At 41.2% G+C, this 25,169-nt stretch overlaps 1 protein-coding gene across 1 annotated transcript; it reads left to right on the plus strand.

The window, feature by feature from the left end:
• Positions 1–22,282: 22,282 nt before the first annotated feature.
• LOC116258850 (UDP-glycosyltransferase 85A3-like) lies at positions 22,283–22,672 on the plus strand. Its single transcript, XM_031636265.1, has one exon. It carries the CDS (start codon positions 22,283–22,285, stop codon positions 22,670–22,672), a length of 390 nt encoding a protein of 129 aa, XP_031492125.1.
• The last annotated feature ends 2,497 nt before the right edge of the window (positions 22,673–25,169 follow it).

The following is a 25,169-nucleotide window of genomic DNA, read 5'->3' on the forward strand; positions in this document are numbered from 1 at the left end:
ACTTTCCATTCTTGTTTTGTTCTGCTATAGACAAAACTCATCAAACACCAACCACCACTAAACTTCCAGATACTTCTCCTCATATCAGACAACCTTCTCAATTTTCTTTCCCAAAGAGTAGAGTAAAAGGCAATGATGACTTCCCTACTTCCGACTGTTTTTTTTTGTGTATTTTCATCGCGACGCTCACTTTGCCTCTTCTTTAGGATAAATGCCATCGCAGAATAAGTTCATGAAGTTTGCAGTTTGCACCATGGAGTACACTAGGAATTGGTGGATGAAGTTTGTAGTTTGCACCATTGAGGAGATTATATGCAGAGCACAATAATAATAAAATGTTTCTACACCTATTCATCCTCAATGGCCATTAAGAGGGATTAGAAAAAAAGATCTAAGACAAATAGCGTTTATAATTGGCACCAATATAGTCTATAGCAGCTTCTTTTCAATAGAAAAGAAAATATCATATGTGATCTCTTGTCATGTGACTTTTCTAGTCACATCTAGAAGTCATGCACAAGTAGATACAGTGGCAGTAATGGGGCCTGATCCATTTGCCTTTGTCTCTCTATCTGTCCTGGTGCAAGCAACAAACTTCTTCAATTTATGGTACATGGGAATATAAACTACATAATAAATTTATAAGAAAGAAACTGAAAAGAATTAGTGTCATATCTGCTGTATTTACTTAGTAGTCGCATTAATTTTCCCTGGAGAAGAAGTACAATGAGGTTCACCACGAAAATGCCTAAGAAATTGTTGCCATAGTTGCCTTTTGCTCTACTCTTTGAAGAAGGGAATTGAGAAGGCCATCTGTCATGAGGTGGACCGGTACATAAAATTAAGGTTGTGTGTAGGGTTGGTATTTGACGAGTATTGTCTGTAATCCATAAGGAAGAAGAATAGACGATTATGTATGTAAAGGTAGAGCATATTTACGGCAGTAATTTCTAATGGAATTGCGATTGAGAATGTTAGGGGTCAGATCATAATTCAGTGGTTGACTCCTCACAAGGCCTCCACTTGGGCATCCCTGTCTTTTCTGAAAGGTGAACCTTTCACCTTCTGTGTGCTACATTTTTTTCACAATGAATTTTTTGTTGTGACAATTTCTCTCAACCGGCTGAGCTCCATCATACCTCTTGGCTAAGTCAGCTATACAACTAGTTTTCATTTACATATATTGGCTGTAAAGGGCTGTTTAGCATTAAGAACACAGTGTGAGTGTTTATAAATCTTATCCTAAACATTGGGACTGATATGTCGTAGAACGTTGTTCACACCATAAGTCTGCCCTAATCTTTGGGATAGATTCATGAAATGCTCACATAGTATACCGCTACCGATTGATTTCTTAAAAGTAACAAGCTCTTGCGAGGGAATTAGAAATCCAATCAGCTTCTTTTTTTCTCCCGTTCCTACCTGCTTTCTGTAGAAAAACAACTCTCTTTTATGAAAAAAAAAAAGAAGAAACATAAAAATGTCATTGAGGGGTCCGCATCAGAAGCCCAAAAGAGACAGATTTTTTAAAATTTTCCTGCACAGCTGGTGGTATTTTTCTTAAAAAATTAATGCCAAATATGAAGAAGCACTTTGTCATCTTTTTTTCTCAAGGTTATAACCGTCTTTTACTTTCCTTAAGACAAAAAGGTATTCTTGTAATCTTGTTGATCATTAAGCTTTTGCCGTTAGTTATAAGACAGACATTGCTATTAATTGATCTGGCTGTTACTAGTAAATTTTAAACCCATTATACACGTCGGCATTTCCACAATTATATGAGAGAGAGAAAGAGCCGATAACAGCCGCAGAACGTAAGCAAGGAGACAAAATATACAATACAATGTATAGTAAAACAAAATAAGAGGGGTGGAGAGAGAGTGGGGAGACGGAGTGGTACAATCACCCAGCCGCAGACGAAGGATGACGTCGTAGCCGAATAGGAAAATGAACACCCCTTACTCAAGACGAGCCACAGACTCCGACGAATAGAGGGTGTCCCTAAAGACCCTGTTGTTGCGCTCTTCCCAAATGCACCACCAAGTTGAAATGAGCCACAACCTCCAGACACGACCCCAGGAAACCGCCAGCGGGGAGAAGGACAGAAGAGGAAAAAAAGAAGAATGAAGGGTAGATACAGAAGGCTACTAACAAGGGAAGGCCAGGAAGAGACAATAATACTAAAGAAAAAAGGGCAAAAGGTAAAAAGGTGGACCCAAGACTCAGCCAGGACGAGACAGAGGGGACACTGGTTAGCTAAACTGATGCCAAGGCGCTGCAAGTGGTTAAAAGTTTTGTTGTGGCCAGCAAGATGATGCCAAACAAAAGCAATAGCATGAGGAGAAGGGCCAGGGGACCAAAGGGATCGGGGTGAGAGCAATGCCACTTTAGAACCAAAGGAGGCCAGGTAGCAAGAAGAAAAAGTGAATTCACGGGAAGGTGAAAAGGGTCAGGATGGAGATTGAAAGAAAAAATGCAAGACTAAGATTTTAAGTGGTTCGGATTAAAAAATCCTACATCCACTATCTCTCACACCAACTAGGCGATGGATGTAAGGTTCCCTTGATGAGAGAATTTATACACGATTCTTGTAGGGATTGTTACAGATTTGTTTAAAATTCAAACAATCCTTCCTTGATTTTCTGGTTTCTATAATCCTTTCTTTCTCTTTTGATGAGGATACGTTGCCACTTTCTTTCTCTTTTGATGAGGATATGTTTCCACTTTTCTTGCCTAGATTCCTTGCCTTGTGAGGTGTTCTTCCTTGATTCATCACTTCAAATCTAACGGGTATAGTTGCCTCTTTGTTGGATTTGTTATGATCTTCATGATGTTCTTCATTCGTTGAGCTGGCATGATCTCCACAACTTCCTTCATCCAGTGGGCAGCTGTAACGGTCAGCAGCTTGTGCGTTAACATCCCCCTTCAATCTCGAGCGTAGATTGTAGCGAAGACTGAGATTGTAGCCCAGAGCTATCAAACGATGATGGGGCAATGGCTTTGTAAACATATCAGCTAGCTGATGAGTGGACAAAATATATTGAGTAACTAATGATCCAAGAGCCACCTTTTCTCGTACGAAATGAAAATCAAGCTCAATATGCTTCATCCGGGAGTGATGGGCCGTTTTGATGGTGGATTGCAAAGCGGAAAGATGGTTACATAACAACAAGGGAGGTTGAGAAAGAAACAGTCCAAGATCTCTAAGAATGAATGTGATCCAAGTTAGCTCTGCTCTGCCGTTGCAAGGGCACGATATTCAGCTTCACAAGAGGATCTCGCAACACTTTGTTGTTTTTTAGATGCCCAAGAAATACAATTGGGGCCCAGAAAAGTGCAGTAGCCTGTGGTAGAATGACGAGTGGAGTGGCATCCGGCCCAATCTGCATCAGAATAAGCTCGAATTGATAATTTGCTGGGCTTAAAAAATTGCATTCCAAGAGAGATAGTGCCCTGAATATAGCGAAGAATGCGTCTCAACAACTGAAAATGTCGCAGGGAAGGAACATGCATAAACTATGACACATAATTAACAGCATAAGTGATGTCTGGTCGAGTAAATGTAAGATATTACAGAGCACCAACAAGACTGCGATACAATGTAGCATTGGGATATGCTTCTTCTTCTACAGTGCTGTTGCTGGAAACATTAGTAACCATTGGGGTAACAGTTGATCGACATGATTGCATCTGAGCATGTTCTAGAATGTCCATAGCATAGCGTTGCTGGTTGAGGAATAGGCCGGAAGCAGTGTGTTGAACTTGAATGCCTAAGAAATAATGTAAGTCCCCAAGATCAGTCATAGCAAAAGTACAATATACTTCATTTTGAAAGGATGCAAGAAAAGTTGGACTGCTGCCAGTGAGAATGATATCATTCACATATAATAGAAGTATAGTTACAGTCGACTATTGGAGTCTAACAAATAACGATGGATCTGCAGAGCTGACTTGAAAATTGTGAGAGAATAAAAATTGAGCAAACCGATCATACCAAGCCCGCGAGGCCTATTTGAGGCCATATAGAGCACAATTCAATTTGCAAACATGATGTGGAAACCAATCATCTTGAAAACCTGGAGGCTGCTCAATAAATACAGTTTCGGTCAAATAGCCATTCAAAAATGCATTTTTGATATCAAGTTGTTTAAGTGGCCAGCTATTCATGAGAGCAACAGAGAGAACGATCAGAATAGTTGCTGGTTTAACAACTGGTGAAAAGGTTTCAAGGAAATCCATGCCTTTAATTTGAGTATAACCCTGTGCTACCAGCCTTGCCTTAACTCTATCAATGTGGCTGTCACTATTCAATTTGGTTTTGTAAACCCATCGGCTGCCAATAATATGCATGGAGGGATCGTGAGGTACCAAGGTCCATGTGTCATTTGCAATCAAAACTGCCATTTCATCCTCCATAGCTTGCCTATAACCGGGATGTTTAAGAGTAATGGAGAAATGTCTGGGTTCGGTAGGAGCAAGGGTAGTTAATATGTATTTGGGATTGGGTTTGACAATACCATATTAAGAACGTGTGACCATAGGATGAGACGGTCTAGTAAGGGTATTGGGTAAGGCATTTGATGGGATTGGAGAAGGTGAGCTATGTGGCAATGGTGAATGAAGGGTTGGTGAGCTAGGCGGCGATGGTGAGTTAAGGGCTGGCGACTCTGGTGGTGATAAAGGTAAGGGAGACATGGCTGGTGGTGGTAGAGTAGGAGCACAAAGGGGAGGTTCTAGTTCACTATTTTGAAGTTTCGCAACATCATGAGGGTTCACTTCAATGAGAGCAGGCTGGTTAGGTTGTGTGGTGACGGGAGAGAAAGACACTAGATCATGAGCAAAGTTGTAATTCAGTTGTGTGCTAGCCAAACCTTGATTGAAAGGAAAGCATTTTTCATCAAACACCACGTGTCTTGAAATGTCCACCCGATTTGTCAATGGATAAAGGCAGCGATAACCTTTGTGTTGGTCACTATACCCTATGAAGACACATGGTAAAGATTTGGGTTCAAATTTGTGTTTGTTGTAGCTCTTGATGTAGGGAAAACATCTGCACCCAAAAGTCCTTAGGCAAGAATAGCCAGGAGGTTTATGAAATAAGCTGTCATATGGACTTAGCATTTGGAGCGTGGACGTCGACAACCGATTTATGAGCCAAACAGCTGTAGAAATGGCTTCCACCCAATGTTTTGCTGGTACATTACTATGAAACAGTAGAGTTAATCCAAGTTCAGTAACTGACCTGTGTTTCCGCTCCACCAACCCATTCTGTTCAGGTGTTTTCGGACACGCCTTGAGATGTTTTATTCCCCATTCTCTTAAATAAGAGAGAAATGCATTGCTATTAAATTCACCACCTTCATCACTTTGAAAAATTTTTACAGATTTTCCAAATTGCGTACTCACCATCTTATAAAATTCCATAAACTTTGCAAAAAAATTAGACTTAGATTTTAATGGATAGATCCAAGAGTATCGAGAATGGTGATCAACAAAGAGAGCATAATATCGAAATTTTTGACATGAATCAATCGATGCTGGTCCCTAGAGATCACAATGAATTTTTTCAAAAGGTTCATAATATTCATCCTCTAATGGAAGAAAAGGCAAACGTGTTGCTTTTTCCAATAGACAACTTTGACAAATAGAAAACATAGATGCTTTTGCTGCTAAATTTATTCTACCCTTGGATGACAAAAATCAATGATCATAGCTAATGGATGCCCGACCTGACTGTGCCAAATCTCTGAAGTTGCTGTCCTGAAACGATAAAAAAAGAATACTACCTTCGGTCTGGTCTTGAGCACATATAAATCTCCCTCTCTAGCTCCCTTGGCAATCGTCTGATTGGTTTCCTTATCCTTAATCACAAATGAATCAGATGTAATCTCAAAGACATAAGGCATAGAAGATGTAAGCTGACTTACGAAAATAAGGTTTTTCTTTATCGTAGGAACAACCAGCACATTATCAAGAGGAAGAGTCGTATTTCCAAGATCAAGATTAGTAGATGCAATATGAGTTATCGGTAAATGCTGCCTGTTTCCAACCATAACTGAATCAGTTCCATGGTATTTAATGAGATGTTTGAGTGTACCTGGATCATCTGTAACATGAGAAGTTGCGCCAGCGTCCGGATACCAGTCTGCATTATTAGGATCAGCAACTTGAACAGTAGAAAAAATTTTGGAAGATCTTTGGGCTGATACGCCTGATTGAATCTGTGGTAGCATTTGAATGTCGTGTGATTACTCAACCCACAAATTTGACATGCTGCTTTCACTGAAGACTGGGTGGTATTTCGCCCAGTGTTGGCTGGAGTATTGGTGGGATGAGATTGAGAAGCGGGTGGAAATCCACGTCCTCGTGAGTTGAAGTGAGGGTTGCTGTTTTTTCTGGCATAATGATCACGTCCTCTGTAATTGTGAGAGTAGGAGGGTTGAACCGGAACTTGCTAGCTTATGAACGCAGCATTAAGATTGAGTTGAAACCCATGGATGTTTTTCATGTTGTCGTGGCTTTCAAGCAGAGAGACAACATCAATATATGCAGGAATAGGAGGTCGAAGTATCGATGTCATAAACGATTCACTACTTGATCCAAGCCCATTTATGAGCCAATAAACTTTGTCTTGATCTGACAGAGGTTTCCCAATGGCTGCCAACTCATCACATATGGTTTTGAAACTTGTTATATACTCAGTAACAGTTTTATCTTGCTTTTGAAATGTCTGCAATTTTCTGTTTAACAGAAATTCTCGGTCTTTAGATTCTCTAGCAAAGACCATTATAAGAGCATTCCAAACTTCAGAAGAGATTTGGAGTCCGACCACAAGACCTAGCACTTCTTCAAAGAGTGATCCAGTGATCCACCCTCTAAGGAGTCGGTCTGATTTTTTCCAGGCAAGAAATTCTGGATTTGGGATAGAACAGGCATCATCATTTTCAACAATTTCAATGGTGGAGGTCGGTTTGGAGATTTGTCCCTCTATAAAACCCATCGTTTCTTGGCTTTCAATGAGTCCAAGCATTTGGGTTTTCCAAAGCAAGTAATTCTTGTGAGAGAGTTTGATAGAGACAAAATTTGCAATATTAACCGTTGAAGGATATGGATACTTAGTTGCCATGACGAACGAAGAGGATGATCCGGTCGAAGAGGATGCGCTGGAAGCCATGGAGAAATCGATAATCCTCACAGAGATGGCTCTGATACCATGAAAGAAAAAATGCAAGACTAAGATTTTAAGCGGTTCGGATTAAAAAATCCTACATCCACTATCTCTCACACCAACTAGGCAATGGATGTGAGGTTCCCTTGATGAGAGAATTTATACACGATTCTTGGAGGGATTGTTACAGATTTGTTTAAAATTCAAACAATCCTTCCTTGATTTTCTAGTTTCTATAATCCTTTCTTTCTCTTTTGATGAGGATACGTTGCCACTTTTCTTGCCAAGATTCCCTACCTTGTGAGGTGTTCTTTCTTGATTGATCACTTCAAATCTAATGGGTATAGTTGCCTTTTTGTTGGATTTGTTATGATCTTCATGATTTTCTTCATTCGTTGAGCTGGCATGATCTCCACAATTTCCTTCATCCGGTGGGCAGCTGTAACGATCAGCAGATTGTGCGTTAACATGCGAACGATGAGAGATCAGCAAGGCGGAGGAAGAGAGGAAGGGCAGAAAGCAGGTCGCACCAAAAGTGGGAGGGAGAGGTGTGAGAGATGGAAGTACTCCAAACACTAGGGAGAGGCAGGTCAAATTTGGAGCAAAAGAACAAGGTGATGAGAGAGTGCTCAGTTGCCAGACGCCACCACCAAGAACACAAATAAGACTCACAAGCCTTACTAAGGTTGGTAATCCCAGCACCCCCAAGAAGACGCGGAAGGACAACCACATCCCAATGTGCAAGGTGATCTGAAGGCCGATCACCATCCCAGATAAATTTACGAATGATCTTGTCAAACCTTTTCAGAACTGCCACCGGAGGTCGAAAGACTGCCAGAGCATGGAGGGGAACAGACGCATGACAGTGCTTAGTAAGAGTAATATGACCCGGGAGAGAAAGCAGTTTTCCCTGCCAACACTTGAGGCGATCAACAAGCTTCTGCTCCACACCCTCCCAAAAGGAGGGTGCAGGAGGCGACAACATAATCTGAAGACCCAAGTATTCCATAGGCAGGCCAGTAGCCTTGCACCCAAAGCAAGCTTCCGCAAGAAGCACCGTGGCGGGATCTGCGTGAATGAGAGAAAGGTGACACTTAGAAGAATTAATAGAAAGACCTGAGATGAGCTCGAAAACTCGAAGGATAAGCCAAGTTCTCACAATCTATTGGCGGGAAGCAATGCCAAACAGCAATTCAGCAATTAAGTTGAAGGGGGGAGAGGGCCTGTAAGTGGGGCAGTGAGTGCGGAGTGAGGAAGCCTACGACTTCAGCGTGACGGAATAAACCTGAAAAGCATTCAGCAATTAAGTTGAAGTGCAACGGCGATAACGGACAACCCTGACGGAGGCCACGACCTGGACAAAAGAAATCGCCACACAACCCATTGAAGGAGACCGCTAGCTGGGCCCCAGTGACAAGTGGAAGGATCTACTGCCTAAACGACGGACTAAAAGCAAGGTGCGTGAGGAGGTCAGAAAGAAACTCTCAACTGACTGAATCAAAAGCGTTACAGATGTCCAACTTAAGGATGAAGAAAGGAAGACGCAGTCAGTATAAGGAATGAACAACCTCATTGGCGAGAACTACAGCGTCCTGCAAACAGCGACTCTTGATAAAAGCAACCTGGAAGGGGTTAATGATAGACGGCAAAACAGGTACATGCCATAAGGAAAGCAACTTAGCAATAATCTTGTAAGGAGTGCCTAAGATGGAGATCGGGCAAAAGTGAGTGACGTCCGTAGGGTTAGAATGTTTAGGCACCAAGACACAAGTGACTTGATTAAATTCTTTAAGGAAGACAGAGTTGAATGAAAATTCATCTCAAAACTCAAACACATCGGCGCTATAAGCCTCCCAAAAGGTGCGAAAAAATTCAATAGGAAAACCATCAATGCCAGGCTCCTTACCAGAGCGAAGGGCCTAGACAGCGTTCTTGATCTCTTGGTGCCGGAAAGGCCGCTCAAGAGTGATCACGCACGAGATAGAGAGGGGGGAGAGGTGAAAATCCGGCAACGGGGCACGGAAGCGAAGGGGCTTAGAGTAGAAATCTAAAAAATGAGCGGTCAAAGCCGGGAGAATGTCATCACCAAGAAAAACCCTGTGTCCAATAACTATGGACTGGAGCAACATCTGACAGCGCCTTTGAGACGCGGCCAAGTGGAAGAATCTAAAGTTCTAGTCTATACGAAAGCCAACCCAACCTAGAACGCTGCTGCCAATAGATGGATTATCTAATGTGCCACTCCTGAGTAAGACACTGAAGGCAAAGGAGACGGGAAAACTGATCCGTAGAAATATTGTCAGAAGACTGGATGGATAGGATCTCCTCATCCCAAATGCTCACCTCAGAGAATTTGTCGCTCCAGAAAATGTGTTTCCAAGCGAGGACCTCCCTCCTGATGGAATGCAACTTCCGTTAGAGCCTGAAGGCAGCCCACCTAGCATAGACAATGCGAGCCGACCATTTAGGGACGACAGCCACAAAGGAATCACCACGAAGCCACCAAAGCTCAAAACGGAACCTGGCGCATGGTAACAGCCCTACCCCGAAGAAGGGAGAGGAGCAGCAGGTCATGATCAGACAAGTGTCTCGGTCCTAGAACCAAGGAGGACAAAGGAAAAGAAGAGAACATCTCAGGCGAGAGGAAAACACTGTCCAACCTACGAAAAATGGGAGGATTCCTATTGTTGGACCAAGTAAACTTACCATTACTCAGAGGCACGTCAAGGAGACCAAACTCTTCAATGAACAAGCAAAAAGCAGACACAGACGGACCAGAAGTGACAGGGAAGGAAGAGTCAGCAGGGCTAAGCAAGCAATTGAAGTCCCCTACCAAAAGCCAAGGCGAAGATGCAAGCTGACGAGCATGATGCAGCTCAGCCCACAGATGGCCGCGCAAAGCCCCAACGCAAGGGCCATATATTGCAGTAACTAAGATCGGGCCATTGGACCAGAGACCATTGAGAGAAGCTGAGATCGAGTACCTACCAACATGCACAACAACCCCTGTAAGAGGCGAAGACCAAGCGAGAAGGATGCCACCAGCCGCCCCATTAGCCGATACGAACCCAAAAGACGGCTGACACATCAGAGTACGAATCAACCACGATAAGCACTGAAGGTCCATGCTATCGGACCCAAGAAGAGAGATATCTACGCCGATAACGGGCACTCAGGCCCCGCACATTCCAACACGCAACCCTCATGGGGAAACCACGCGAAGCGACGTACGCCTGGCCGTCCTAGCAGCACCGGGAGGTAGGAAGGAGGTTGCGGAAGCCCCAAACCTACGCAATTCCCACCGCAACCTGGCTAGGCTGGAGTGGGAGGGCGGCGCAACAGTGGCATCCAATGAAGCACACAGGATATCAAGTTGCTCCTGCGGGAGAGAGACCATAAGAGCGGCTAGCACATCCGGAAGGGAGATGCCTAGCTCAACATCTAACAAGGGAGGGACAGGCGGCAACCTGTCAGGTAGGAGGGGACAAACAGTTGGTCTAGTGGTGGGACCAGGCAACCAAGCAGGCGAGAGAGGGGGGGCGGGTAGTGGTGGACACAGAATGATGATGCAGGGTAGGGGAAAAAGTGTCGACACAAGGGAAGTGGGTGGGGGTAGGGCTAACATGGGGAAGGGGTAGGTAGGCGGGGTTGCGAGGACAGCCGCAAGAGAGAGAGAGAGAGAGAGAGCAGGCTCTGTTGCAGAAGCAACTACTTGGAAGAGGAGAACTGATCGGAAATCTTTCTCGCATAAGGAACAACTTGAACGAGAATCCCCAAAGCATGGTCATTCCACATGCTTTAGTTATCCCTTTTGGTGCCCAACTCCACGTTGCTCCTCAAATGGAGCTCTCACATCATCTAGGCAGACATATGATGGCAGAGCTGCCCGAAAACTTTTGCAGCGACTATGTTGGAAGAATCCAGATGGTGACCCTACCGGACGGCTTAGCTAGTGATGAGGACCGCCAAGATAGAGTTGAAGTATTTTGAGAATTATTTAAAAAGAAATATTTTTTAATCTTTTAACTTTTCTTTTTTATTTTTTTGTCCCTACAAAAATTCTTTTTAGTTTCAAAAGTTTTTCGCTTGGTAAGCGTACTGGCACACAAAAAGTTTGTGGTGCATATAAACAGCTTCGCTGTGCACAATAGTGTGCAAAGACCAAAACACTTGTTTGTAAAAAAAAGTGCGAAAGTCATAAATGGGCATTACTTAATAAAAAAATTCAAAACTGCTCCAACCCCCTTTGGTGCAAACTTGTTGCTTGCCCTGAATTGTGCACACAACTCAACCTCCCCCAGGCTCCTACCGGGATACTAGAGGAACCCGTCTCTCTTAGATGGTGCCATTAAGTGTTTGTTTGACAATTGTAACAATATGCTACTATCTCAGAAGCAACTACTTGGAAGAGGAGAACAGATCGGAAATCTTTCTCGCATAAGGAACAACTTGAACGAGAATCCCCAAAGCATGGTCATTCCACATGCTTTAGTTATCCCTTTTGGTGCCCAACTCCACGTTGCTCCTCTCATGGAGCTCTCACATCATCTAGGCAGACATATGATGGCAGAGCTGCCCGAAAACTTTTGCAGCGACTATGTTGGAAGAATCCAGATGGTGACCCTACCGGACGGCTTAGCTAGTGATGAGGACCGCCAAGATAGAGTTGAAGTATTTTGAGAATTATTTAAAAAGAAAATTTTTTTAATCTTTTAACTTTTCTTTTTTATTTTTTTGTCCCTACAAAAATTCTTTTTAGTTTCAAAAGTTTTTTGCTTGGTAAGCGTACCGGCACACAAAAAGTTTGTGGTGCATATAAACAGCTTCGCTGTGCACAATAGTGTGCAAAGACCAAAACACTTGTTTGTAAAAAAAAGTGCGAAAGTCATAAATGGGCATTACTTAATAAAAAAATTCAAAACTGCTCCAACCCCCTTTGGTGCAAACTTGTTGCTTGCCCTGAATTGTGCACACAACTCAACCTCCCCCAGGCTCCTACCGGGATACTAGAGGAACCCGTCTCTCTTAGATGGTGCCATTAAGTGTTTGTTTGACAATTGTAACAATATGCTACTATCTCAGAAGCAACTACTTGGAAGAGGAGAACAGATCGGAAATCTTTCTCGCATAAGGAACAACTTGAACGAGAATCCCCAAAGCATGTTCATTCCACATGCTTTAGTTATCCCTTTTGGTGCCCAACTCCACGTTGCTCCTCTCATGGAGCTCTCACATCATCTAGGCAGACATATGATGGCCGAGCTGCCCGAAAACTTTTGCAGCGACTATGTTGGAAGAATCCAGATGGTGACCCTACCGGACGGCTTAGCTATTGATGAGGACCGCCAAGATAGAGTTGAAGTATTTTGAGAATTATTTAAAAAGAAATATTTTTTAATCTTTTAACTTTTCTTTTTTATTTTTTTGTCCCTACAAAAATTCTTTTTCGTTTCAAAAGTTTTTTGCTTGGTAAGCGTACTGGCACACAAAAAGTTTGTGGTGCATATAAACAGCTTTGCTGTGCAGAATAGTGTGCAAAGACCAAAACACTTGTTTGTAAAAAAAAGTGCGAAAGTCATAAATGGGCATTACTTAATAAAAAAATTCAAAACTGCTCGAACCCCCTTTGGTGCAAACTTGTTGCTTGCCCTGAATTGTGCACACAACTCAACCTCCCCCAGGCTCCTACCGGGATACTAGAGGAACCCGTCTCTCTTAGATGGTGCCATTAAGTGTTTGTTTGACAATTGTAACAATATGCTACTATCTCATAAACCTGCCTTAACAATTAGATGTAGTACTGTAACACAATGTTTAATGCATATATCCCATTTTTTTTTTACATGTAACTGGAATAGTAACAGCTCATTATTGTTACCAACCAGCTACTAAAGAAACCCACTACTGCAATGGTCACACTGAGCTCATCAGTATTGTTTTGAAAGATGGCAAAGTTGCCCCAGAAGGTATTCATCGAGAAGCGCCCTTGCAGGGCAATATCACTGCTCAGGGGTGCACTTTTCCTCATATTGCGACCGATTGTGTGTTTACGCTTTATATTGCATGAGTTTTACGTGTTTACTCTCTTTATTGTCTGACTCCATGTGGTAAGCATTACAATCGGTTTATGTGTAGGTCTATAGACTGATAATTAGAAGTGGATCGTACTGCTTGGTTTATTGTTATCTCTTCATTATATATATATATATATATATATATATATATAGGAAAAATTAAGATATATTGGGTTGCCTTGACTCCTACCTGTCGAATAATGTTACCCCTTGTTTAAGAAAGGATTTAGGCTATACTCAATGCACTACGATTTTTTCAGTCTTAATGTTTTCAGGTCAGGGTGGAGAAACCTGGGTCTTCTTGGAGCATAGGCCATGCACCAGCTTCGCATGCAACTTCTTGTATTGCTTGAAAAGTGCAAAAGCTTGGACCATACACAAATCACAGGTTAACATTTAGCAGTACTCTTACCCAACACAACATACAATCATTTGTTGAAAGTAGTTGTGTGAATAGCATTGCCACATTCTTAATATTCTAAGTCCAAGCGAGAAGGCACATCATAATCCCTGTCAATGAAATTTCAATGAAATAAGCGACGGTGATTGCATTCTCTATATATATATATATATATATATATATATATATATAGACTTAATTTTTAGATTAAAAGTAAGCTAAATTTACAAAAAACAATGTTTAAACCCTTATTATAATTTATAGAACCTATAAATGGGCAGGAAGAGAGTTTTGAGCATGAAAATTAAGTATGTTTATGGAATTTGATCAAACCACAAGAAGGGTGACTTGCGTGTTCTGGACTTTCCACCTATGACCGAAGGGAAGGGGGCTGGCAGGGGCCATGTTCCCTCCTTATATTTTGGGAACAAAATTATGCTTATATCTTTTAAAATTTTTTAATTTAGCACATTTAAATATGTGATGTGATTTGGATCAGATTTAATTTTAAATAAATATCTTATATCTAATGCTCTTGCCTTTTGAAAATCGGCCAAGTTGAGTTCAAAATTGATATTCAGATTCGAATTTTGAAATTGGAGTTCAGATTAAATTCGAATAAGACTTTTCTTTGTTCGTATTTGAATCCAAATTCAAATCAGATATGTGAATATTTGAAAAGGCAGATACAGTTAAATGTATATTTCGATTTGAATCCAATCTGTTGATATCCCCACCAATGTCCTACCACAATTGACTAATGCCATCCGAAGTGCCAAAATTTAGTTGCTCAATGCTATATTTATTTATTAATTTCTTCCTCGGTGTTGCTTTTCACCCGCATTTGTTTCTATATTTTACTTTGCAGTAGTTTGAAATAAAGACTCACCAAGGAACAACAGTTGATGGTGTTTTTTAATGAAAAGAAGAAAGGTGAAACAATGTTCAACAACGAAAAACTAAATGGGCAACAATAGAGCTCAAGAAAATGGGAAACCAAAAATAGGATAGGGGCTTCGAATGGTTGCAGGCTAGCGATGCAAACTCAAAATTCTTCCATGAATTGGTTAATAACAAAAGATGCAAGAACAAGATCAATGCTAAAGCGATAGACGGCCAGCAATATGAGGAGGACTCTTAGATTATGGAGAGCTTTGCAATGTACTTTGAAAACCTGGTTGGTGAAGACTACAATTCTGGCCAGATCTTTTGGGACCCCATGGAAGGGACTTTAGCCACCTTTGAGGAAAATCAAGCGGTCATGAGGCTAATCACGGATGAAGAAATTCATTAGTCTATAGTGCGTGTATATCCAACTGAGCTTTAGGACCGGATGGCTTCCCTAACAAATTCTATCAGTCCTCTGAGAAATTGTCTGACCTGAGCTCACTAATTCCATCCGAAGTGTTTTTTTGAGCTCACTTAGAAAATTTTGGTGCATTGTCGATGACTCTTACAAATTCTTCATGCATCGTCGATGACATCGTCGATGACACTTTAGAAACTGTTCAGTCCTCTTGGCATGTCGTTAAGGGTTTTTAAGATACTAAAATATGAAATATTAAAGATTTCAAATATGAATGGACATTGAACCAAGTACCGGACGGTTATAAAGTTGATAGTTTGGCCCAGCCTGGTAACTAAGCGGGCTGAGCTTGGGCCGCTGATAAGAACTTCGGGCCATCCTAAGCTCGACTTTGCAGAGCGTCAGGCGAGCCCGACCCAGTCTGAACTTGATTTTGTAGAGAGAGGCTATCCCAGCCCAGCCCGATGCCTAAGTTTGACATTTATTTATAACTATGTGGTGGGAGCCAGCCTACTTTATCATCATCGTCTCTTAATTTAGCCTAAATACTCAATTTGAATCAGAAAATAGTGATGGTAATACCTTTCTTTTACATACACAATTTCATTTCAAAAGACAAGGGAGGAAAAGTTTGGAACTCCATATTTCATAATATAATTAACGGAGCCTCGACCAGTCCATTTTATGAAAGGAATGAAAGAGTATTCAGAGATTTTTAAAGTGGTTCACCTATTAAGGCTACATCCACGATGCAGGGACTCTCACACACTACCGTGGTTCCTGCTTTCCTTTTATATACTCTGTTGCTTTACAATGGATGGGGATAACCTTTCCAGTTTTAACAGACTCGATAAGGTTTCCCCTTTCAGTTACATCCTCTTTACATGAGGATGGATTACATGCTAACGTGGTTCCACATTTGGTGGAGCTGATGTAACCAACTGCACGTTCATTGTTGGTGGAGCTGATGTAACCAACACCACGTTCAGTGTGATTAGAACGAGGGTCTTTCACAGCCTCCCTCAAGTGAAACTGTATGCTTGAGGTTGAGCTTGACATGGAAATAATTAAACTGTGACAGCAATGGGCTTGGTTAGGCCATCGGCAATTTGGTCCTTTGATGAGAGATGCTGAACTCTGAGCAAACCTTTAGAAACTTTGTCGCGTACATAGTGAACGTCGACTTCAATGTGTTTGCTTCTGGTGTGAAACGTGGGATGAGCTGCAAGGTAGTTAGCGCTGATATTGCCACACCAAACGACTGGTGTGTTGACAACACTAACTTTCATCTCACTTAAGAGAGACTGAATCCAGGTTAGCTCTGCTGCGGCATTTGCTACTCCTCTATATTCAGCCTCAGTGCTTGAGCGGGAGACAACATGTTGTTTCCTTGAACTCCATGAAACAAGGTTAGGGCCAATATAAACTGCATACCCTGAGGTGAATTTTCGGTCATCAGGAGACCCAGCCCAATCAGCATCTGTGTTGACATTAATGCTAGTGTCTTTGGATCCTTTGAACACCAATCCATACTGAATAGTATATTTCAAATACCTTAGGATTCTTTTAACCGCTGTCCAGTGAGCTATGGAGGGCTTGTGCATGAATTGGCACACTTTATTGATGCTGAAAGCGACGTCTGGTCTTGTGAGAGATAGGTATTGTAAACCACCCACAATGCTCCTATACAAGGTAGGGTCCTCGAAATCAATGTCGTCTCCAATGTGTAATTTAGAGGAGGATGGCATTGGAGTGGTGGATGGTTTGCACTCATGCATTTTTGCCCTTTTTAGAAGATCCATGATGTACTTCCGTTGAGAGAGGATAGCACCTTGGGAATTATACAGAACTTCCACCCCAAGGAAAAAATGAAGCCTCCCAAGATCCCTTAAGGAAAACTGCTCACCAAGAAGCTTAATAATCTTGTTAGTGAGACTTTGACAATTGCCGGTGACAAGAATGTCGTCAACATAGACCAGAATATAATCGATATTTTCACCACTGTGCATGATAAATAAAGAAGGATCAGTTTTAGACCTTGTGAATCCAAAATGAAAGATGCTTTGACTCAGCCGTTGAAACCAGGCTCGAGGGGCTTGCTTTAGTCCATATAGGGCCTTATGAAGGTGGAAGACGTGTGATGGAAATTGGTGGTCGACGAAGCCGGGCGGTTGAGCCATATACACTTCCTTAGATAAGGTTCTATTAAGGAATGCATTATGGACATCAAGTTGTCTAATTATCCAATTCCCCCGTAAAGCAAGTGAGATTATGGTTCGAATAGTACCTGGTTTGACGACAGGGCTGAAAGTTTCAAAGAAGTTGACTCCTTCTTCTTGGTGAAACCCTTTTGCGACAAGTCTAGCTTTGTGTCGCTCAAGAGTGCCATCTGACCTGCGTTTGATGCGGTACACCCATTTGCATCCCACAACATTCATGTCTGAGGTGCGAGGCACAAGTGACCATGTTTTATTCTTGCAAAGAGCTTGAAATTCGTCGTGCATAGCAGCACGCCACTCGTTATGCTTGGTGGCTTTAAACTTTTGAAAGGTCTCAAGCACTTCAGATTTATGTTTCAACAAAAACAGCCATGTAAATCTTGAACATGCATCAACAAAGATAACATAAAAACGATGTCCATAGATACTAGAAATAGGGGCTGGCCCCCATACATCTGAAAAAATGATCTCTAGAGGTTCCAATTTACTGTAATCAATGCGACTAAAGGGTAACTTGTGCATTTTAGCAGTTTGACAGGAAGAACAAATTCTGATATTGCAGTCTGAAAAAGGTAAATTAAAGGAACTAAGCACACGATCAACAATTTTTCTATTTGGATGTCCCAACCGGGCGTGCCATGTAGTGCGACTAGCCTTTCTCCAATGCAAGCAACTTTTTCTTTAAACTTGTCAAAGTCAAGAGTGTAGATTCCTCCTTTAACGTGTCCTCTCAACAGCTCTGATACCATATGAAAGGAATGAAAGAGTATTCAGAGATTTTTAACGTGGTTCACCTGTTAAGGCTACATCCACGATGCAAGGACTCTCACACACTACCGTGGTTCCTGCTTTCCTTTTATATATTCTGTTGCTTTACAATGGATGGGGATAACCTTTCCAGTTTTAACAGACTCGATAAGGTTTCCCCTTTCAGTTACATCCTCTTTACATGAGGATGGATTACATGCTAACGTGGTTCAACATTTGGTGGAGCTGATGTAACCAACTGCACATTCATTGTTGGTGGAGCTAATGTAACCAACACCACGTTCAGTGTGATCAGAACGAGGGTCTTTCACACAGTTATTCGCGAAAGATATGTGGGTTTTACAAACTTTGTGAAATGTGAAGCAACGGGAGGGAAAGCAGATGGTTCCACCCTCGGAAGGGGGTTAAACAGGGAGACACCCTTTCCCCTTACCTTTTTTTGGTCTTGAAAATTTTTGCCAGAAACATTCAAAAAGCAGTACTTGACGGCAGCATCAGAGTTCCAAAAGTCATGAAGAACTCGATAGTGGTTCCCTCCATTTTTTATGTGATGATCTTCTACTGTTTTTGAAGCTTCAAGGAAATCCATTCAAGCATTTAAGGAAAATCTTTGAGAATTCGCGACGGGAGCAGGAATGAAAATTCATCGTGACCAAAGCTCTGTTAGTCCTTTTTGTGCAAACACGGAGGATGCTCAGCTAGCCTCCTTCCTGCTAGGGTGGCAAACTAGTGCCCTTCCCTTCAAGTACCTGGGGCTCCCGATGTTCGACGAGACCCTTGGCATGACTCTTTGATCATACTGAAAGTGGAGCGAAAACCAGCGAGCTGGAAGCACTGCCTCTTATCTTTTGCAGGTCGCCTCTGCCTACTTAAATTTGTTCTTGCCTCTAGCCCTTAGTACTGATTGCTGGTGTTGAATATCTCACCAACCACTATTAAGAAGTTCGACCACCTGAGCAGTCGCTTCTTTTGGGGAGAAACTAACAGTGCTAGACACCTCCACATTGTTAAATGGGACCAAGCTTGCTTTCGGATGGATGAAGGATAACTTGGAATCCAAAAACTCCAAGAAGGCGATGATGTATTACTATCATTGTTTACAGGGAATGTCACGACTGTAGCTTGCTTTGGGCCTAACTGATTCAGAGTAAATACATCACCTCTCACAGCTTATGGTCAGTGAAATCTGACAAGAACTCATCTGCCTGGTGGAAAACAATAAATGCAGCCTAGTATAATAGTCGGGTTAAGGTTGGCAGGTGCATCAAAAATGGTAAAAAATGCTCGCCTTTGGACAGACCAATGGTGCAGACATCCATTGATAGAGGTTGGTTCCTGCAAAGACCTCATGGTCATCTATCAATCTCGCCATGTTTTAGTAGCTAAAGGTCTCCTGCACAACCAAATTGGGTTTTCAGGTCTGTTTGGAAAGCTTATGCCCCAAAATCAGATTCCAACCATCTCGAACAGTGATGACAACTTTCTGTAGTTGGAAAAACTTGTTGGTAAGAACATTTCGAGAAAATTCCTTTGAGAGGCCAACAAAGGGAAAGCTCTGCGGCACCTATGGAGGAAACTTATTTGGATCTACTAAGGATGACTAGAGCTGATGTATTTAATATTTTGGTTGTTAGGGTTACCTCCTAACAGTAACAGATGATAGAATGAAGCGGCTGGTCTTCCCCTTGGCCTCTATGTCTAATTTGTCGGAGTCATGAGGAGAACCTCCACCACTTGTTACTGGACTGTCCCAAATCTAAGACCATTTGGATGTCTGTGATTAGCCAAGTCGGGAAGCGTTGCATGGCTTGGCTCAGTGCAACATTATAGAAAGCCTTCAATGGTGGATGAAGGTACAATTCCCTAACAAAACTCTGTTGAGATGCCGGCGTCTGTGTTTTCACTTTACAGCAAACCCAGCTTGATCCTACAAACAGTGAATTCAAGGAGGTTTTGTCATGACAAGGAACCTCTAAACGGCCTCCCTCCTTCGAATTGGTAGGCCTACTTGCTATATGTCATTTGGCAGATCACTTTTAGGAATGGGGTACTCATGATTGAGGAGTTTGGTTGGTCCCCTAAAGGGTATCTTTTTGGCTTCCAACATTGTTTAATCCTGCCTCACAATATCCTAATCTTTTTTGTTACCATTTTGTTTGCAATAATATTCTGATGCAACCCAAGGGGTTGTTTTCTTGGAATATGTGAATATCCAAAAAAACAGATATGACTAAGAGGATATATCCTTTTATATCCTAGCAGGATATGGTTCTGTTTTCTTAGATTAGGCTTTTGTTTAGTAGCTATTTTGGAAAATGAGGCAATGTTGTGATCTTGAGTGCTTTAATTTTGACATCTTACTATCCAAACTTGGTAAGTAATTTAACCCCAAATCAATTTCTCAAGAACAGGAACTGTGACCCACTACATTGATGCCAGTCAAGCCTATCCACTTTAAATGTCATCCATGTATTCTGTTTCAATCATAGTTTTTTTTTTCAAAAAAAAAACATGAAAAAATGTGATAAAATAAATTGCCATTTAGAACTTAAAAAAAATGTGTTTTTGAAAAAAAAAAAGTTAAAAACCGTAAGAAACAATCGTGTTTTTTTTTTTGCGTTTTTTTCACTTTTTTAATTTTTTTCAGTTTTTTAATGCCAAACATTTTTTTATTTTTTATTTTGTATTTGTTGCAAATCTACTTATCTTGTGATGTTTGTGTTGTTAGTTTTTCACTTATTTTATTTTCCCTTTATTTTTAGTTTTTTAAAATTTTTAAAAATTTACCGTATTTTTTTTCTTTTTTTCAAGCTCACCATATTATACGTGAGAGAAACCTCGTTGTTTAAAACTCCGAGACGTTATTTGTGAGTATAGTTTCAATTATACACAAAGCGATTTTTTCTTACAGTTTAAAACTCTTTATCAAGGCCTGGATACTGTAATTGGTAGATAGTTCAGCTTCTTATGCAACACTTTGTGAAGCTGATTAGTGCACAACCCCATGAGAATGGATGTGCAATGACCAAAGTATCCTTGTGTAAATAAAAAAGGAACTTTTTAAAAAGACAAAAAAGGGCGGGGTTATGAAAAAGTTAAAAGTTTCAGCTGACTATTTTCTTTATAAAAATATTGAAAGTACCCCAACCCCCTTCATTTTCTTCCTAGGATGTCTGTTTGTGCATGCACACCCCTGTGCACACAACTTGATCTCAACTCTTTGGGCAATACTTGTCTCCCCAATTTCCTATTGTCTTAGTTACTTGTAAACACAGACATTGGACAAGTCCGTGGATGTCCATCTCTATTAATGGAATAGATGGTGAGTATTTGGGACAAAACAAAAGTTTTGCATTAATCCACAGTCCACCCATTTGTTTGCCTTATCTTCTTTTGCTTGTGAATGTTGTACAAAATTGAGCAGCCATCAACATTAAAATTTTAATAACTGCTTTTCTTGTTGAAGTTATTCAGTTTTGGATTGATTCGTCTAGTTTATTTTGGAATTGATCTCTTTCCATTATCAATCTTATCAGCTGGATAAGATTTTAATAACTAATCTGCTGATTGGAATTATTTGGATATGGAATTTGCTATGTTTTAATTCAAAGTATAATAACCGTGAATCCTGGACATTGGGGGCCTGGCTTTCTTAGAGTAGCCATATCTATATCCTTTCATCAGATAATCAACCGCATGGCAGCAAGAGATGAATTGAAGCAAGTTGTAGTTCTTTCCTCACGTGTACATGTCTCGCTAGCATCTAATTGACATTCTATTAAGAGTACCCGATCTACCAAAGCGAGATATTCTTTGCTGCTGAGTTTTGGCTAACTTTCTTTGAGTCCACAAATAATGTAATCTTATTTACATGATTGTACAATTGAAAATTATTGTTTTCTAAACAGTATTTGTTTGGACGCCGAGTTGTCACATTATTATTTTGTTCATGATCTGCCATGTCATTTTCAAGAAGGGAAAACTATTAGAAAAGTTGATAAAAAGCGTACGCAGCCAGGCAATGATACTTCGCATCACTGGGGTCATTTACTGCTTTTGAAATACAAAATATAGAAACCAGCAAAAGTTGAAATAATTTGCATGGAAAAACCGTTGGATATTGTCTTGCACATATCTAGATTTGTAAGATGGAATTGTAGCTCAACAAGCAAAGGTGAGAAGATAGATTCATAGTCAAATAAGGAGTTGTAGCCAAACAAGGAAAAGGAAAAGGAGAGCAGGCTTTGTTGCAGAAGAGACAGCTGCAAAGAGAACAGAGAAGAAGAATGGCTATTCCACACGCTCTGGTCATCCCTTTCTGTGCGCAAGGCTACGTAGCACCTCTCAATGGAGTGCTCTCAACACCTAGCCGATCATGGTGTTCTTGTTACCTTCGTCTACACTGAGTACACACACAGACAAGTGAAGGCAGCACTGCCTGAAAACTTTAGCAGCGACTACGCCGGAAGAATCCGGCTGGTAACCATACCTAACGGCTTATCTACAGATGATGACCACAAAGATGTCTGCAAGGTCTTGTCCAGCTCAATGAACGCCATTCCGAGTTTCACGGAGGAGCTCGTACTGAAGATCAATGAGAAGGATGAAGAGAAGATTACGTTTGTAATTGCCGATGGGGCAATGGGTTTTATGTTTGATGTTGCCGAGAAGCTCAACCTTCCAAGAGCTGCCGTATGGACTCCTCAACCTGGACACTGGCTGTTGGAAAACGCATAATGCGGGCCCTATATATAACTCAAATCCGAACTCAAATTTATGTGGAAAAAATTCAGCAGAGTCTCGACGTCCAGAATAATTCTTAATAATAACTTTGGCAGAGTATACTCTAAAATGTCAACTATTTATTCATGAAACTGGATTTACAAAAGAGAACTCAGAAAATACTCACCTCGGCCCACGCAGTGAGCTAAAACCCCAATACCCTTGCAGCACACACTTGAAGCTTCGACACTCGAGTTCACGAAGTGAACACACGAGCACTCACCAGCTCACAAATGGAGCACACTCAACTCACAACCAATAGCACTCAACTTGATTTTCTACATACTCTTACTATGGCCTACATCCCTATTTATAGGGAGAGGAAGTCGGTGGTGGATGCTTCCACCGACTTCTACTTAATTTTTATAATTTTTTTTTATTACATTTAGTAGCCACCGACTTAAGAAAGGAGGCTCATGATGCTTCGTGAGAGTCGGTGATGACTCTTGAGTCGGTGGTGACTCTTAACAATCTCCCCCTCATTACCGACTCTCGACTTATGACTCTCTACATTATTCGAAACTTGGTGAATATCTGCACTGGCAAGCCTTTGGTAAATATGTCAGCAACTTGATCTGCTGAAGCGACTGGCTGTAACTGAATATCTCCTTTGAGTACTTTTTCTCTGATAAAATGATGCTCCACCTCTATATGTTTTTGGTTGATGTTTTTCAGTAGTCGCATCAACCACACACATTCTTGTGCTGCTTGAGATGCTACTCTATACTCTGCTTCGGTTGTAGACAGTGAAACTGTTGGCTGTCTCTTATTGCACCATGAAATTGCACCACTTCCAAGACTAAACATATATCCAGTAGTTGATCTTCGAGTTGATAAGTCTCCAGCATAATTTGCATCACAATGACCAACAACTTGACAAGTTGGCCCCTTCTCATAAAGTATACCAAAGTCAAGAGTTCCTTTGATATACCTTAATATTCTTTTTAGTGCTTCTAAATGTGGCTTCCTTGGAGTTTGCATAAACTTGCTCACAACACCAACTGCATAGGCAATGTCTGGCCTTGATAATGTTAAGTAGATTAGGCTTCCAACCAGTTGTGGATACATAGTAACATCGTCCAGCCTGTCTCCTTCATCAATTCTAAGTTTTGCATTTATCTCAATTGGTGTTGAGATTGGTTTGCAACTGAGCATACCAAATTTACGTAGTAAGTCATGAGCATACTTCTTTTGACTTAAAAATAATCCTTGAGTTTCGTAATCAATTTCCAATCCAAGGAAGTGTCGCAACTCCCCTAGCTCTTTCATTTCGAATCTCACCGTGAGATGTTCACGAATGAGATTAATTTCTTCATTGTCATCTCCAGTAATAATTAAATCATCAACATAAATTAACAAAATAGTAAGTTTCGTACCTCTTGCCTTGATGAAGAAACTTGAATCTGCTGAGGAGACTTGAAATCCACTAAACACCAAAAATTCAGCTATTTTCTCATACCATGCTCTGGGTGCTTGCTTCAGTCCATAGAGTGTTTTTCTTAACTTGCAGACGTAGTCTGGTTTGTTTGGAGATTTGAATCCTTGAGGCTGCTCCATATAGATTTCGTGGTCAAGATCTCCATATAAGAAAGCATTTTTTACATACATTTGTCATAGCTTCCAGGATTTGCTTGCAGCAATGGCTATCAAAATACGTACGGATGTGATCTTCGCAACAGGACTAAAAGTTTCTTCAAAGTCAATATTATACTGCTGAGAAAATCCTCTCGCGACTAGTCGAGCCTTATATCTATCAACTGAGCCATCTGCCTTTCTTTTTATTTAGTAAACCCACTTACAAGTAATGGGCTTTACTCCTGCAGGCTTTGGTACGAGCTCCCAGGTTTCGTTATGCTCCAATGCCTTCATTTCATCTTTCATTGCTGATTGCCACTTTTCAACATCTTTTGCTTCTTCAAAAGAAGCTGGCTCGATCACTTCCATGATGGCACAGTCTGCATCTACATACTTGGTATTTGGTTTTGATATTCTCATTGATCTTCTTAGCGCTATCGGTGCATCTTCTGGCTCTTCAAGTTGTGATGGTCTTTCTTCTTCTGCAGTTCTTTGTTGGATTGGACTGACTCCAGTTCTCCATGGATCTGCACGTTCTTCTTGTCTTGGGTGATGAACTTTTTTATCTGGCTGTTTTCCTTCTATGTTTTCAGGCTCAGGCTCTCCTTGATTCATCTCAAATTGTATTTTGTTTCGAACATCTCTCTCAAGAACTGGAGAGTCTGGAAGCATCTTCTTCTCTTCTGACCACCACGATGATGCTTCATCGAAGATGACATCGCGAGAAACATGAACTTGTCATGTGCTAGGATTAGCACATCTCCATCCTTTTCGATATGGATCATATCCAACAAAGACACACCTTTGTGTCTTTTTGTCGAACTTAGTCTTGTGCTGCTCAGATATAAAAACATAACATACACAACCAAAAACTCTA

The sequence above is a fragment of the Nymphaea colorata genome, chromosome 8 (genome assembly GCF_008831285.2).
Source record: "Nymphaea colorata isolate Beijing-Zhang1983 chromosome 8, ASM883128v2, whole genome shotgun sequence".
NCBI classification, from domain to species: Eukaryota; Viridiplantae; Streptophyta; class Magnoliopsida; order Nymphaeales; family Nymphaeaceae; genus Nymphaea; species Nymphaea colorata.